This window comes from Sarcophilus harrisii, chromosome 4 (genome assembly GCF_902635505.1).
Source record: "Sarcophilus harrisii chromosome 4, mSarHar1.11, whole genome shotgun sequence".
Classification (NCBI taxonomy): domain Eukaryota; kingdom Metazoa; phylum Chordata; class Mammalia; order Dasyuromorphia; family Dasyuridae; genus Sarcophilus; species Sarcophilus harrisii.
The window spans coordinates 416,104,599-416,121,341 of NC_045429.1; the positions used below are offsets into that span (position 1 = coordinate 416,104,599).

The 16,743-nt window shown below is 36.0% G+C and overlaps 1 protein-coding gene across 4 annotated transcripts in view; it reads left to right on the top strand.

The window, feature by feature from the left end:
* The window catches only part of MAGI3 (membrane associated guanylate kinase, WW and PDZ domain containing 3), a 213,284-nt gene that overhangs the window by 171,003 nt on the left and 25,538 nt on the right, over positions 1-16,743 (top strand). For 3 of the 4 annotated variants that reach the window (XM_003769791.4, XM_023503474.2, XM_023503476.2), the window contains exons 15-16: positions 399-581; positions 8,743-8,928. In XM_003769791.4, coding sequence (XP_003769839.1) covers positions 399-581; positions 8,743-8,928 — 369 coding nt within the window. The remainder of the gene's footprint in view (positions 1-398; positions 582-8,742; positions 8,929-16,743) is intronic. The other variant, XM_023503475.2, reaches the window with a different exon arrangement.

The following is a 16,743-nucleotide window of genomic DNA, read 5'->3' on the forward strand; positions in this document are numbered from 1 at the left end:
ACTGTGTGCAGTGAATTCTTGACACTGAAATAATATACAAGATAGAGTTTTCTCTCCCATCCCTCAAAATGAATAAAAAGTTATCAGACGTTGGTAGTCTACAATGTTTGCATGAACTTCTGTTCAGCTGAATGATCCCAACTTTGTTGTCTTGGAGATCCTTTTCTCCCTTAGTAATTGGAGGATGATCATACATGTTCAAAGATCTATAAACATCAACTTATTTCTAATCCTGTACTCATACAGCCTTTTGATATTTAACTCCAAACTTATGTATTTAGTTTAACAAAGCTCTTAGGGGAAGATTCCTATTACATAATGTTTGTTTTTGGAAACTACACTTTGTACTTAGCTATATTATCTTCTCATTGTGTCAGAATTAACAATATTTATTATAGAAAAGCAACCTGAAGAAGATGACTTGCAGACCTTCATTTCAGCACAGAATGGATCTCCCCGAATGAACCGGGCAGAGGGCACAACCAGGCCTCCTGAGGCCTATGATGTTGTCTTGCAGCGTAAAGAAAATGAAGGATTTGGCTTTGTCATACTTACCTCCAAAAACAAACCACCCCCTGGAGGTAAGTTCTCCTATACAACTTTTTCCTCTGTTTTTCTCCTTGTTTTATGAGCCTCCTACTGGACCTTATTGAAACTAATTATGATTTATGCTGTTTGTATTATAATTTATTTCCTTGGTGAGTCTTTCAGACAATGATGAATATTTTCCTTATATATTTTTAAATTATAAAATCTGTATCAATATAAAGTTTTTTTATATTTATATTCTTCAGAGTATAGTAAAGCCCAGATTGATTCCCTTACTTCTTTTACACAAATTCAAGGAAATAACTATTAATAACTCAATCTGCATCAAGATTATGCTATCATAGCACAGAATGTGCCAGAATCCTGGTTTAATGGATTCAATGAAAAGTTCATTTCTAAAATGGGGGAAGGGAATGAAAGGACAGAAACTTCAAATTTGCAATAAGAAATCTTTCTGAAGATATGAATGAAATACAGTGCTGGCAGCAGTTGGAGAACAAACACAGATAATAGAAATCCCAATCCCAGAATATCATGAAAGAGATGCCTTCTCTGTCATTTAAAAATATGTGATGGGTTTATAATATTTAATATCTTTGTTGAAAGATGAAAGACATTGCTCCTTTAAATACATGTTCTGTTAAAAAGCAAATTTTATTGAAAATCTTTGTAAAGTCTGAATATATAAATAATTATCATAAGCCCATTTTGGCAGAATATTCTCTTCTGAAAAATTTTATAGATAGCTGTAGTCTCTCGGGAAAGGAAGAGATTATCTTTCTGCCCTACCCCATGACATCCCTGTGATTTCATCTTCAGTGGAAATGTCATAATTCAGAGCTATTAGAACATAAAAGAACCATGATTTATTTTGATATCAAAAAATGATTATCTTAAATATATTAAAACTAAGAGGAACGAAGGCATAAATACAAATTAACATGACTGAAAAACAAAAGCAAATTTTAAAAACCCCAAACTTTATTAACATAATGCTCTCCATGCCAGTGAGCCTGAATTTTCTACTGGATACTAAAATATATTTAAACTAATACCTTACTAGAAAAACAATACTTTTAGAAAAGAGTTGTAAGACAAACTATTTTAAGAAAATATTTATAAAATTAATGTGAGTATATTGTAGAAGAAAATACTATGCCAAAGATAAATTATTACCATAGTACCAGGTCACTGCTTACTGATACTCGCTTCCATTTTCCAAAAGCAGTTGCCATGGTAACACTTGGAACTGTAACCGTCACTGATGTGAAGATCATTATGTGGCCTACACCAGAAAAAATGGAAAAGAAGCCTTTAAGGAGATTTTGTGTGTCATTGTAAATTAAGATTTTGGAAAATAATAATAAATGGTCATATTTTAATTATTGCCATAGTGCAAGTGTCCTGGTCTATGAGCCAGTGAGAGATTATTAGGGTCCTTGATTTTCTAAATCTCGTTATATTAAGGTAGAGTCAAGTATTTAAGATAAAACTAAGAAGTTCTGAAGGGAAAAAGGAAGGAAATTGTGATGTAGTGCCTTGTATTATAACTAATTTAAACATTAAAAAAATTTTTTAAGAAGCTAGTTTGTAGACATAGTTTAAATGTTATACTTATCTAGCAAAAAGATGAATTCTTTGCCCCTTTCCTTTGAGAAGTACTTATGCTTGTAAGAAACTTTAGAAGTATATAAATGCAAATTCTTGAGTAACGAGGTGGGAAAGAAAACCCAATTAAAATGTAAAATTGAAGCAGCAGTTAATGTGCAGTAGGAAATGAGTGTTTGCAGCTCATTAATTATCAGCCTGAATAGTAAATTAGTCTTAGGTTGTTGGGTAAATTTTATAAAGTGCTTGAGATTTCTAGTTATTGTATAACATATCAGTTTTAACTTCATTGAAATGCTAGTTGATAAATCTCATCCACAGTCAAACTCTTCCAGGTCCCTTCCCCAAATTATATCTACTGTGGTTAGATAATGATCCCTTAGATGTAGATATTAACTGTTTCCAGAGAGGTTTCCAAACCAGTCCACTAAAGATGTATTAAGATGTGCCAAGCACTGTGTTAAGTCCTGGGGATAGATTGTTCCTGCTCTTTGAAAAGGGGAAAGATTACACAGAAGGAGGAGGAGGAGAACAAGGATGGGGGAGGGCAGGAGACTAGGGATATCTTAGGTAGAATGCCAGATGCAAAGTGGAGTGGGCAGTGAATCCAGTTTGAGCCTTCTATAAAGGAAGGCATTGTGAAGAGCTTAGAACTCTGTCTTCCCACCCTCCATTCATGAGGAAGGAGGCTGAGGGAGGTGGTATCAAATCAAGGCTGGAGCTAGCAGTATGGTGGGGAGATTAGAAGTAACAAGCTTATCCTGAGAGAAGGGACTGTGTGTATATAGATGGACATGATTAATCATGAACATGGACTGCCAGAAAAAAGTTAATCCAGAAAATAATTATCATTACTATAAGGCATGAAAACATTCAGGCTATACTTTTTAAAAATGTACATGGGGAGATGTCATGGCTTTTCCCAGAGCCTCCAGAACCCCTCATATTGTAACATTTTTTCCATTAAAAATTGCTTCTGGTGACATTCGCATCCAGGCAGCTTTGCCAGTAGCCTTCTTTTTTGACCTAAGAAATAAATGTGAATCTGATGCCTTAATGCTATTGCAAAGGAAAGGAGGGTAAATATGATTGGTTGTTCTGTTTTTAGAGGTCAAGAATGTTGAGCCAGTGTTCTCTTGCTTCCACAGATTCATATTATATAAACAATGTGAGGTAAATGGAATGCTTAGGCTTTTATTTAAGATTCAATGTCTTGGTCTTTTTTACTTACCATGCATATTTTTGTAATTCCCTCAGAGGCGTGGTGCTGTTCTTTCATTATGAGCTTTCAATTTAGTTTTGTAAAACTAATTCTTTGAAATAGACATTTAAAACTATTGCAAAAGAGATCTTTTGCCTAAAAAGAAATCTAAAGAACACAGAAAGGAGCTAAGCAGTTAACTCCAAAATAGATTCAGGCCAGAAATGAGTGAAATTCTGAAGAGTTCACTAGAACATTAGAAACTATCTAGTCCATATGCCTTGTTTTAGGGCCAACTAGATGGTGCAATGTATAAAACACTGGCTCTAGAGTCAGGAAGACCTGAATTCAAATCTGTTATGGATACTTACTGGCTCTGTGATTCTGGACAAGTTGATTGATGCCCCCCCCCAAAAAAAAAAAAAAAAGTAGGAGGAGAGGATATATGCTGCATTTTATAGATGAGGATACCAACAATCAATTAAATAACTTGACCAGGGCCATTGAGATAGCAGAAGTGGAATTTAGATTTGACATCTTCATCAAATCTCGTGTGCTCTCCATTATACTCTGTAGGTTCCTTTATTTTTATCCAACTGTATGACAAATCTGCCTTTGAACTAACTAAGCCAACCAAAGTACAGTAAGACTGTCCTGCAAATTGTCCATGTCTCTTTTGGGACTAACCCAGGTCTTTTGATATTAATTCTTAAATTATTTTAAATAAAGTAGTTGAAAAAATATTGACATTTTTCTTTATACCTGAAAATAGAAAGCATTAAAATTGAAATGCAGCACCTTGACTACATTTTACATTGAATAAGGCATACTTGGGAAAAGCTAACTGTAGCTGAATGTTTCTGAAGAGTAGTTGATGAGACACCTTATTTTTCTAGCAAGTTAGGACCATGTTTTTGCTATAGATAGGTTATACTTGGTTGTAAGAGATTCATATTTCTCTTGACTTTGGCATGTATTTTTCTGAATTTATGACTAATTTAACAAACTGACTTAGTTTCCATTAAATTCTGGCTTAAATTATCTGTTCCCTAAAATGCTAAATGTAATCATACATTTAAAAAACAACATACCTCTATTTCCTCACCTCCTACTGTCTTCTCAATTTCTTACAATGCCTCCACTTTTCTGGAACTGCTTTAGGGTTGTCAATCATTTCTTAACTGCTAAGTTCAGTGTCTTTTTCTCTATCCACATTCTATTCAACCTCTGCAGAAATTGGCAATAAAAAGTATTTTCTTCCGGTTGTGAGGGGTCTGTTAAAACTGGGCACATCATTGATTTTGCTCTCGTCTCCCAGTTAACCACTTGCATGTTTATGAAAACCAAAGTTCCTTTATCTGATCATAATCCTTTATCATTCCCTCCTATCCCTATCTTTTTCCCTGTTTTTTCCAAGCTTCTATACTCTCCTTCCTTCCTCAGTCCTTTGATGAACCAGTTACATCTCATATTCAAGTCTTTTATCCCCTTCTGTCACCAGGCATGCCTTGCCATACTTTAACCTTGGATTACTCCCATAACCTGCTGCCTTTGCTTCTACTCACGTGCTGCTGAATGGAACTTAAGGAAGCCTCCACATGCGCAGTCAGTCCAGCCCCAGTCTGTGTTACATAATCTCTAGGGGGCTCTCATCCTTCTACACTTTCTGATCAGCTTGCCCCATCATTCTCCCTCGCCACTTTTCCATCTCTCCTCAAACCTCTGGCCTGGCTGAGAACCTCGCCTTGTACTTAAATGAGATAATTGATGCTGTTCACCTAAAGATCCTTCTTGTTCTCTAATCATTTTGCTTCTAAAACAGATTCCCTCACTCTCTCCTCCACCCACCTTATATGAAGAGGCCCTCCTCCTCCTTGCTGTTCCCAGAACCTTGGTCCCATTCCCTTCTCTGGCCAGTCAGTCCCTCCACCATCACCACATTCCCACTCATCTTCAGCCTGTCTGACCCTGTGTTTGCAAGCTGCTTCTCTGCTCCTGCCAATGAGCCCCAGCTCCTCCTCTCTCTCCCAAAACCCTCCCTTGGACTTGGCAGTACTCAATCTCTCTGCCTTTCACCCTGATGTCCTTGAGAAAGCCTCCAGTTCTCAGCTCTGCAGCCTGACCGAAATTTCTAATGATCTCTTAATTGCCAAATCTGATAACCTTTGCTTGTCCTCATCTTTCCTGAGCTCTCTGTGGCCTTGCACACTGTCAGCCACTTTCTTCTCTCAGTTTTTGTGACTGCCTTCTCCTAGTACTCTCCCTACCTTTCTGATAGCTCCATTTCAAACTCACTACCTAGGGGAGCCCCTCTGCTGTTTTACTTGGTGGCTCTCATTGGGTTCAGTTTTCATCTCCCAGGGGGTTCTCAGTGTTATCTGTCCATTCCTAACCTCTCTCCTGACCTCCCATCTTGGCTCATCAGCTGCCTGCTGGACATATGAAGTTCAGACTCCACATGCCTCAACATGTTATTTTATTTTCCCCAATCCCTTCCCAGTTTCTTTCAACCGCCTCACTGCTGGTGAAGGGACCACTGGCTTTCCAGTGATCCAAGCTTACAACCTCTGTGTCATTCTCAGCTCCTTCCTCACAACCACAGAGCTTTTTTCTTGCTAAATCTTGTCCCTTCTACCTTCACATTTTGTATGTACATCTTCTCTACTCTCTCTCACTCAGCTACTGCCCTGGGGCAGACCCTTACCATCTTATGTCTGGAAATCCCTGCCTCAAGTTTCTCCCCACTTTAGTCAGCTTCCAAGTCCTATGCTATCACTCCCCACTCCTCTAGCTCTCTGTTAACCTCAAGGGTCAAAGACAAAATCTTCTTCATATTCTTTCCCCTTCCTATCTTTCCAGTTTTCTTTTACTTTACTCCCTTCTTCATATTCTTTGATCCAGCAACACTAGCCTTGGTGTTTCTCACACATAATCCTCTACCTCCCAAATCCCTTCCTTTTCATTAACTATCCCCCATATTTGGGTTGTACTCCCTTCTCACCACTACTTCTTTCTTCAAGCCTCAGCTTATATTCCATTTACAGCAAGAGAATCTTCCTTTCATCTTTCTTGAGATGTCATTCACTTTAGACTGACTTACCTTTGTAGAAATTTAGACTAAAAGAATTGTCTATCCTTTCTCAGAAAACTTTGAAATCTATGGTAAGATGTATGTCAGATTATACCTAGGTCTCTACTTCCTTTCTATTATAAATTTTTCAGGAAGGTATAAAGTGATGCTAAGTGCAATATCAATGTTAGCTGCCATATTGTTGTTAATTATTAATGATTTGAAACCATTGTTAATAGTTTGAAATTCCTTTGAAATATATTTGTATTCTTTGACTTCTTATCCATTGGGAAATGGATTTTAAGGTGACAGATTTATATTAATTCCCCTTATATATTAGATATTAGACTCTTATCTGAGATAGTTGATGCAACATAGTTTTACTGGATTTTTAAAGATTTTCAAGTTTGTGTAATAGGTATTAATTATTTTATCTCTATGATCATTCTACCTCGTGTTTGGTTAAGAATTATTCCACTAAATACAAGATTTTACAGGGGTGAATGCTGAAAACTTTCTTTGCATGTATCTTGAAAAATAAAAAGTTCTTATTATTTAAAAAAAAAAAAAAAAAAGAATTCTTTCTCCAACCATAGTAATGAAAGATACCTGAACTGGTTCTATTCTGATTTTTTTTAAAATGTGACCTTTATATTCAGGTTACTTGAGTGATACTTAATACACAATGCTATTCTGTTTCTACCCCCATTTACCTGGCCTGTTTTTATTTATCCTTTTACTTTTAAATAAATTATACTCTTCCAGAGCCATATACCTGTCATGGGTCTCAACCTACCAATTTTTTTGAGAGGGACACTTGTAGTCAACTTTGTCTCTTTGCAAAAGTTGCTCTAGTTCACTGTGCTACCCAGGCTTTATCTATTTGTCTAGACATACATGTAGTGTGTGTGTGTATGTATGTATGTGTGTGTGTCTGTCTGTCTGTCTGTATTGAGGTAAAGAGAAATAGAGAGTAGGAGAAAAAAGAACACAGATACAAAGAGAAAAGAAGAGGAAAGAGAGAGAGAGAGGTAGACATTTTCCTACACCTTTTTCAGTTATTGATTAAATTTGTAAAATACTGCAAATCTATTCTTATCAACCCTTGTTAGCTCAATGCTTTCCCTGACAGGAGTCTGGATTTCCTGGCAACAAGTTCGTACCTTCTTTAAGCTGTACATCCACATAATGTCTTGCCTCTCCCACATCTGTCTTTTGCTTCCCAAATCTGACTTTATCTTTTGAAGACCTTGCCATTGATTGATAACAATGATAAAAATACCACTGAAGGTAATCTTCAGTTTCTTGCCCAAGTTTCCGTTATCACTAATAGCACTTAGTAGGTTACTTTTACTCATGCTGTTTGTACTCTTTGTTGTCGGATTTGATGAACCTTTTGAAGTTTTCCATAATATCTTGAATATGTGTCCTAAGAAGCCACTAGATATCATTGTTATCAGATCAGCAGAAAGCACTACTACTATTTGTCTCTCCTTCCTTCACACTTATTGAATGATCTTTCACTTGAAGGAGCTTATGGTTCTCCTCTTCTATTTTTGGAGAACAGGCATCTCTTCTTTCCCTAAATGGTTCCACCAAACCCTTTTCAGGAAGAGCCTCATCTGTGTTTACTACTGGGCTTTTTCTACTGCTAATGTCCCTGTGTTCTATTTGCTGGTGTCAGTGGTCTCCAACTTGATGGTATGTGAATTATTACCCATCCCCCACTCCACCTTCAGTTTACGCTCTCTTTACTAGATTCACAAATCTCCAAACAACATATTTGGAAAGAGCTTCAGGGGCCATTTATAGCACTTACTTGACCAAGAATTCTCTATACAAAATCTCAAACAAATGTCATTTACGTGACTTTCTCCAGTGATATAGTAGCACTGTAGGAATTTTTTTTGGTAATTTCTTTAATTCAGCTTTATGCCTTTTCCCTCTGAGCATAGTTTAGTAGGAAGTGATTGTACACCACAACTAATATGTTTCTCAATTATTTTGCTTTCTATCCTTGTTCCATCCTTGACTCTTTAAAAAACTATCTTTTTTATGGGAATCACTAATGATCTGTAAGTCTTGGTTTTATATATTTATTTGCTTGCTTTTCTCTAGAATTTTAAACTACTGAAATGTGACTGTCAGGTAAATAAAACTAGCAAATTTCCTTGAGTTTTAAGACCAGACTGGTCATTGCATCACCATTGTACCAGTAGCCACCAATCAAAATTCTTTGTGGTATTAGATGCATGTTCAACAATTAACCTGGTGCTTGTGAATGCTAAAGTGCATTTTTTTTTAAATTTCCTAGTGATTCCTCATAAAATTGGACGTGTCATTGAAGGAAGTCCAGCAGATCATTGTGGGAAACTGAAAGTGGGAGATCGCATCTCTGCAGTGAATGGGAAGTCCATCATTGAACTAGCCCACGATAACATTGTTCAGCTCATCAAAGATGCTGGTATCACTGTAACACTGACCGTCATTGCTGAGGATGGTAAGATGGATCAGTTCATAGGCATTTATTCAGTGCTTATTGTGTACTGTAATAATCTCTAGGGATACAAAAAAAAAGCAAAAGCAGTCTCTGTCCACAAGGAACTTAGGTTCTAATTGGGGAAACAACATGTAAATAGCTTGGAAGCACAGCTTAAAGAAGGTACTGACTTGTTGCCAGGAAATCCAGAATCACTGTGATTCTGAACAGTTTATAAAACCCTAAGGTCTCATTTTGCACCTTTCTTATTTAATGAACTTAAAAGACAATTTATTATAACATTGTCAGCAGTAAAATAACACAACTAATAATTAACAGCCATATAGATTTATGGTGGAGCATAGATGTAAGTTGGGAGGAAGAAGGTTGATTGACAATACTTATTAAAAAAAAATCTCAATCTATACTAGAGTGAGAGGGAATCCTCTAAATAAATCTAAGGAAGTTACTTCATATTAAATTATTCATGCTATGTGCATTAGATAGCTTCTTTTTCATAAGATAGAAAGACTATATCTAGAACAATTACCTTATAAAATTAGAAGATTCAAGATACTTGGAGATAATAATTAGGCATAAATATAATCTAAGACTTAGGGATGATTTTTAAAAAAAGATTTCTTTTTTTTTTCCTCCCTCTACACCTCCTTCCTCTCCTAGACAGTTAAACATATTTCCACATTTATCATTGCTGCTCAAGAAAAATTAGATCAAAGGGGGCAGGGATTAGAAAGGAAAAAAAACAAGCAAACAACAAAGGTGAAAATATTATGTTGTGATCCACATTCCTCTCTCTGGAGGCAGATGGCTCATTCCATACCAAGTCTCTTGGGAATTACCTTGAATCACCTCATTGTTGAAGTCTGTAACAATTGAACATCATAAAATCTTGATGATATTGTGTACAATATTTTCTTGGTGCTGCTCACTTCACTCAGCATCAATTCATGTAGGTCTCTCCAGGCCTCTCTGAAATCATCCTGCTGATCATTTCCTATAGAACAGTAATATTCCATAACATTTATATACCATAACTTATCAGCCATTCCCCAACTTATGGGCATCCACTCAGTTTTTCAGTTCCTTGCCACTACAAAAAGGGCTTCTACAAACAATTTTGCCCATGTGGGTCCTTTTCCCTTATTTCAAAGGGAAATCTCTTTGGGATACTACAGGTCCAGTAGAGACACTTCTGGACCAAAGGGTATGCACAGTTTGATAGCCCTGTTGGGCATAGTCCCAAATTTCTCTCCAGAATGCTTGGATCAGTTCACAACTCCACCAACAATGCATTAATGTCCCACTTTTTCCACATTCCTTTCAACATTGATCACTTGTTTTTTCCTGTCATCTTAGCCAGTCTCAGAGATTTGAAATGGTTCCTCAGAGTTGTCTTAATTTGCCTTCTTCTAATCAGTAGTGATTTTGAGCATTTCTTCATATAATTATATATAGCTCTAATTTCTTTGTCTGAAAGTCGTTCATATCCTTTGACCACTTATCAATTGAGGAATGTCTTGTATTATAAATTTGAGTCAATTCTCTCTATATTTTGGAAATGTGGCAAAAGGATTTCTCTAAAGCATAAAGCATATCCTTTCCTTTTTGTTGCTATGTTACTCTTCATTAACATACTCTCTAATTAGAGGCAATGTTGAATCCTCTTTAGACGACATTCTTTATTTGCAAGTAGTGAGATTTTATGGTTCACATTTCATCTTTCCTAAGCTTCTAAAGTTAGAGAACCTAAAAGAAAAGCAGAGGGGGATGGAGAGATCAGATTTCAGGTTTAAAAGACTTGAGCTACTAGAAAGGAAACTTCTTGACTCATTTTTTAGAGGTTACTCTGTGTGTGTGTGTCTGTCTATCTGTGTGCCTTTGAAATCTAGTTAATCTTGTCAAGTCCTGTAAGTTTTTTCTTTTGAAATATTTTTTGAATAGGCTTTCCTCTTTGTTCCTAGTACTACCACCATTATCCAGACCCTATTTCTGTATAACCAAATCATCTTCAGTCACCTTTCCAGTTTTCTCTCTCATTATTTCTTTGGTAATCATCCACTCTTATCTGCTTCCCTTTCTCTAAGCATGCTATAAATATTGACACTTCCAATTTGATCATGCAATTTATTTCTACCTTGAATGGCCACTTTCTCCAAAAAGGCTTCACTGATCACTATAGCCTAAGTGATCTCCTTAATCTCTTGTCATACTCATTCTGTTTCATTTGGGATTTACCATCAGTTGTCTTATATTGTTACATTTTTATGTTTATATTTTTTCTCCCCAACTGGAGAAAAACGGCAAGTTGAGAGATTGCTCTGACCTTAATCTTTTTAGGTATTCTTATTTCTCCCTTGAGGTCTATAGGACAAATGTCTTACACACAGCCTACAAGTTACAGGGAGTATTAAAACACTCCTGAGAATTAAACCAAACAAATTAAAATGTAATTAGGAAATGTTTAACAAAATAAAACAAACAAAAAAGTACTGTAGTTAATAATGCACTTTTGAGTTCAGTCAACATATACCCTACAGGAGTCTTTGCATATGGATCAGCAGCCCCCCTTTCTAGACAATGCTTGTCTATAAATATACTTCTGTGGTAACTGTGTTGTTACTATTTCTGCATCTTTTTTTATCATCTCCCAAATATTTACTCTCATGCTTGTCTCCCCCTGATTCCTGGGCTTCCTTACATGAATATCTTTTAAAGCTTAATTTAATTTATTTTCAGTTAACAAGAATCTATTTTTTCTCTCTCTCTCTCTCACCCATCCCTGTTGATAAAAAGGAAAAACAAAACATTTATAATAACTATGCAGCATCAAGCAAAAACAATTCCCATGTTGGTCATGTCCAAAAATTATGTCCCAGTCTCTACCCTGAATTTATCACCTCTCTCTCAGGAGGGTGGGTAACATGCTGCATCATCATTCTTCTAGAAATTCTGGTTGGTCATTGCATTGATCAAAGTTCTTAAGTCTTTCAAAGTTATTTATAATGTTTTTGTTATTATTTAAATTGTTCTCTTGGTTCTGAACACTTCATTCTGCATTGCTTTATACATATCTTCTCAGTCTTTCCCTGAAAGTGCCACTTTCATCATTTCTTACATCCCAGTAGTATTACGTTACATCCGTATATCATAATTTGTTTAGCCATGTACCAACTTAGTCTCCCATTCTTTGCCATCACAAAAGGGGCTGCTATAAATATTTTCTTACATATGTATCCTTGTCCTTATTCTCTCTGTCTTTGGGTATATAGACTTAGTGGTATTGCTGAGTCAAAGGGTATGTACAGTTTAGTAAATTTGAAGACATAGTTTCAAATTCCTTTCCAGGATGGCTAGATCAATTCATAGTTTTACCAACAGGTTATTAATATGCCTATCTTCACATAGCTCCTCCAAAAATTATTTTCCTTTTCCTTTTTTTTTTTGTCTTTCAACTTTTTCATATGATTGTTGAGAGATTTTTTCCTAGAAAACTCATATTCTTGAGGCAGCTAGGTGGCACAGTGGATAGAGCACCAGCCCTTAAGTCATAAGGACCTGAGTTCAAATCTGATCTCAGATACTTAACACTTCTCTTAACCCCCAATTGCTCAGCAAAACAAAAACAAAAATAAAACTCATACTCTTTGATCTTTTGCCACTTGGGGGGAAATTCTTTTACTTATAAATTGAATTTCAGGTAAATCTTGGAAATGAGACCCTTTAAAAATAAAATGTATAGATTTTTTTCCAGTTATCTACTATCCTCTTAATTTTTTTATGCTTTTGTTTTATGTATGTATTATTTTTCCCCAGTTAGATTCAAAATGAAAAATTGTTTTAACATTTGTTTCTAAAATTTTTGAGTTTTAGGTTCTCTCCCTTATCCCCACCCACAATTAATAAACCACTTATGAAGTAATACAAAACATTTCCCTATCCACTCCCTCTGTTTTTGTCTCCTTGCATTTTTGATTTCCTTCTCAGATTAATTTTACCTTATTTTTCCGATTTTTCTTGTGCAACAAAATAACTTTATGGATATGTATACATATGTTGTATTTAACATATACGTTAACATATTTAACATGTATTGGTCTACTTGCCATCTAGGGAGGGGGTGAGAGGAAAAGTTGGAACACAAGGTTTTGCAAGGGACAGTGTTGAAAAATTACCCCTGCATATATCTTGTAAATAAAAAGCTATAATTTAAAAAAAAAAAAATCATTTCCCTAAAAAAGTAGATCTCCCGCCTTAATGAAAATAAAAATCCTCAAGAAAAAAATTTTTAAACGAGAAAGACAGGGAGAGAAAGAGAGAATGCTTCATATCCATATCCATTGCTTCATATATTCCATATCAGTATGCATAGGCTTTTCCATCATAAATCCTTCAGAGTAGTCATGGATGGTTGTACTATTGAGAATAGCAAAGTCATTCACAGTTGATCATCAGGAACATTGCTATTACTTTGTATACAACACATTTCACTTACTTGAATTCATGGAGGATTTTTCAGGTTTCTTTTTTCCATCTGAGAAGCATCCTGCTGGTCATTTCCCATAGAACAATAATATTCTATCATAAACACATACCATTGTTTATTGAGGCATCCTTTCACTCTCCAGTTGGGTTGGGTCTTTTTTTTTTTTTTTTTTTTTTTTGGTCCTGAAAAGAAAGCTGCTGTGAATATTTTTTTGTACATGTATTTTTCTTTTTTTCCCCCCCAAATCTTTTTTGATATTCAGGCCAAGTAGTGGGATTAGGTCAAAGGATATGCATGAATTTATAGCCCTTTGGGTTATCAATTGGCTCATGGTTCTTAATTTTTTTTTTTTATAAATTTGACTCGATTCTCTCTATAATAAATTATAAATTACTTCTAAGTTATTTTTGGAAAAATTACTATTGGTAGCTATATTTCCCCTCATTTATTCTATCCTTTTACCCCGTCTGTCCTAAAAAGTATTTTGCTACTGACCAAGCCTGTAATGGGCTGAAGCTCGAGTTGATGCACTGAGGTCCCAAGCACGTGAGGCTAAATAGTAATTGGACCATACTCTATTAATATATATATGCTTGGAGAAAGAATGGCCCCTGCCCACTCTTTGTGCAAGTCCTGATGTGTTGTATAGGAAATGACGAATTTGGTGGGTGGAGGCAGAGAGGCGAGGAGAGAAGACTAGCTGGCTTCTGGTCTGGCTGGCTTCTTGACTCAGCTGCACACATTGCGATCGTGAACCCCCCTTTACCTCCAATCCTTCTTCACCTCTACTGAGAATAAAGATTGAAGATTTTCCCTTAACCTGAATTCCTGACTCTGGCTGATTTTAAAATACACGGTCTTCACACAAGCCCTCTCCCAATATACCCTTTCTTTTGTCATCCTCTCCCACCTTCCTGTATCCCATTGTCCTCCTATTTTCCTGCAGGGTAAGAAATCTATTTATACCCTATTGAGTATGTATATTGTTTCCTCTTTTGAGCCAATTCTGATGAGAGTAAGGTTCACAGTTTCACCCTCTCCTCCCCTTCTGCCCCTTTACTGTAAAATCTTTTTCTTGCCTCTTTTTTTATTTTACACCATTTGCACCATTCTATTTTCCCCTTCCCTTTCTCTCAATACGTTCCTCTCTCACTCCTTAATTTCAACATTTTTAAAAAAGATATTATCCTTTTATATTCAACTCACACCCGTGCCTTCTGTCTAGATATACTCTTTTTAATTGTCATAATAATGTGAAAGTTCTAATGAGTTACAAGTATCATCCTCCTCAGTAGGGATGTAAACAGATAAACCTTATTGAGTTCCTTATGATAATCACTTTTTTGATTATCTCCTTATGTTTCTTCAGAGTCCTGTATTAGAAAATTAACTTTTCCATTTAGCTCTGGTCTTTCCATCAAAAATGTTTGAAAATCTTCTATTTCATTGAATATCTACCTTTTTCTATGAAGGATTATACTCAGTTTTGCTGGGTAGGTGATTCTCAATTGTAATCCTAGCTCTTGCTCTCTGAAATATTATATCCCAAGCCCTCTCGTTCTTTAATGTAGAAGCTGCTAAGTCTTGTGTCATCCTCACTGTGGCTCCATAATAACTGAATTGTTTCTTTCTGAATGCTTGTAATATTTTCTCCTTGATTTGGGAGTTATGAAATTTGGCTATAATATTCCTGGGAGTTTTCATTTTTGGATCTTTTTCAGGAGGTGATCGGTGAATTTTTTCAATTTCTATTTTACCCTCTGGTTCTAGAATATCAAGACAGTTTTCCTTGATTATTTCTCGAAAAATGATGTTCAGGTTCTTTTTTTTTCATAGTAACTTTCAGATAAACCAATAATTTTTAAATTCTCTCTCCTGGATTTATTTTTTTCAGGTCATTTGTTTTTCTAATGAGATATTTCACTTTTTTCCCCCTAGTTTTTCTTCTTCTTCTTCTTTTTTACTTTATTGTATCTTGATTTTTCATAGTCTTTAGCTTCCATTTGCTCAATTCTATTTTTTAAGCAATTGTTTTTCTCAGTGAGCTTTTGTACTTCCTTTCCCAATTGGCCAGTTTTGCTTTTTGAGGCATTATTCTCCTTTATTAGCTTTTTGTATTTCCTTTTGCACCTCTTTCAATTCTTTTCCTAATTTTTCCACTATCTCTTTTACTTGATTATCAAAATCCCTTTTGAGCTCTTCCATGGCTTAAGCTCAATTATTATTTTTCTTGGAGGCTTTGGATATAGGAACTTTGATTTTGTTTTTATCTTCTAACTATATTTTGATCTTTCCTGTCACCGTAATAACTTTAAATAGTCAAAAACTTTTTTTTGTTTTCTGCTCATTTTCCTAGCCTGTTACTTGGATTTTAACTCTTTGTTAAACTAGGGCTCCGTTTCCAGCATGGTCGGTGCACTTTGCAAAGGGATTTTCTACAGCTATTTTCAGAGCTCCTTCTAGGAATCTGACCACAAGCATTCTCTCCTGTCCTAGAGCCATTAAGAGTGTCCCAATCCCAAGTGTAGCTGTAACACCTAGTGTGCTGGATGAGCAGAGTTCTGCTTTGTTGATGCTTGGGCCCTGGGATTGGGGCCTCTGCACTATGAATCACATTGGACTTTAATCCTGTTGCCACAGACCCTCTCCACTGACCTTCCAAATCCTCTCTGGTGTTTCCTGGGCTGAAAGTTCCAGACTTCGTGGCGAGGCTGTGCTGGGGCCAGGGAGGGTCAGGGCTGTGCTGGGACCAGGGAGACTGGAGCAGGGGTGGGCTGGGGTTGGGCCAGGGTTGGGCTGGGGCTATGCTAGGTCAGCCTGCCTTAGGATTATGTGCGGGAATCCCATCCTGGCTCTACAGATCTTCTTTGGGGCTGCACCCTGATATCATAGATCTTTTCTGATGACCTAAATTCTTTCTGGCTGGAAAATGTTCTAGTCCATTTTGGGAGGTGTTCTGATGCTCCAAAATTTGTTTAAAGTCATTATTTAAATGAATTTGGAGCAGTCTTGGGGAGAGATTGGGCAAGTTCCTACTTTATTCTCCCATCTTAATCCTGCCCCTATATTCTTAATTTTAGCTATATTTGTTTATTCAAAAACATTTTAACCTTTTTTGCAATCCATATTATCATAATTCTTCCTCAATCTGTAAATTCAAGAGGTGATTTCTTTTTTGATCCTCTAATTTGTCCATGACATCACTCTTTGTCTTCTATGTATATATTTGATGTAAATTTTCTCTACAAAATAATGTTATCCTTTTTACCCATTCTATTCCTTTTGAATAAGATACATTCTTCCAGAGCCATATCCCAGTCATGAGGCTCATC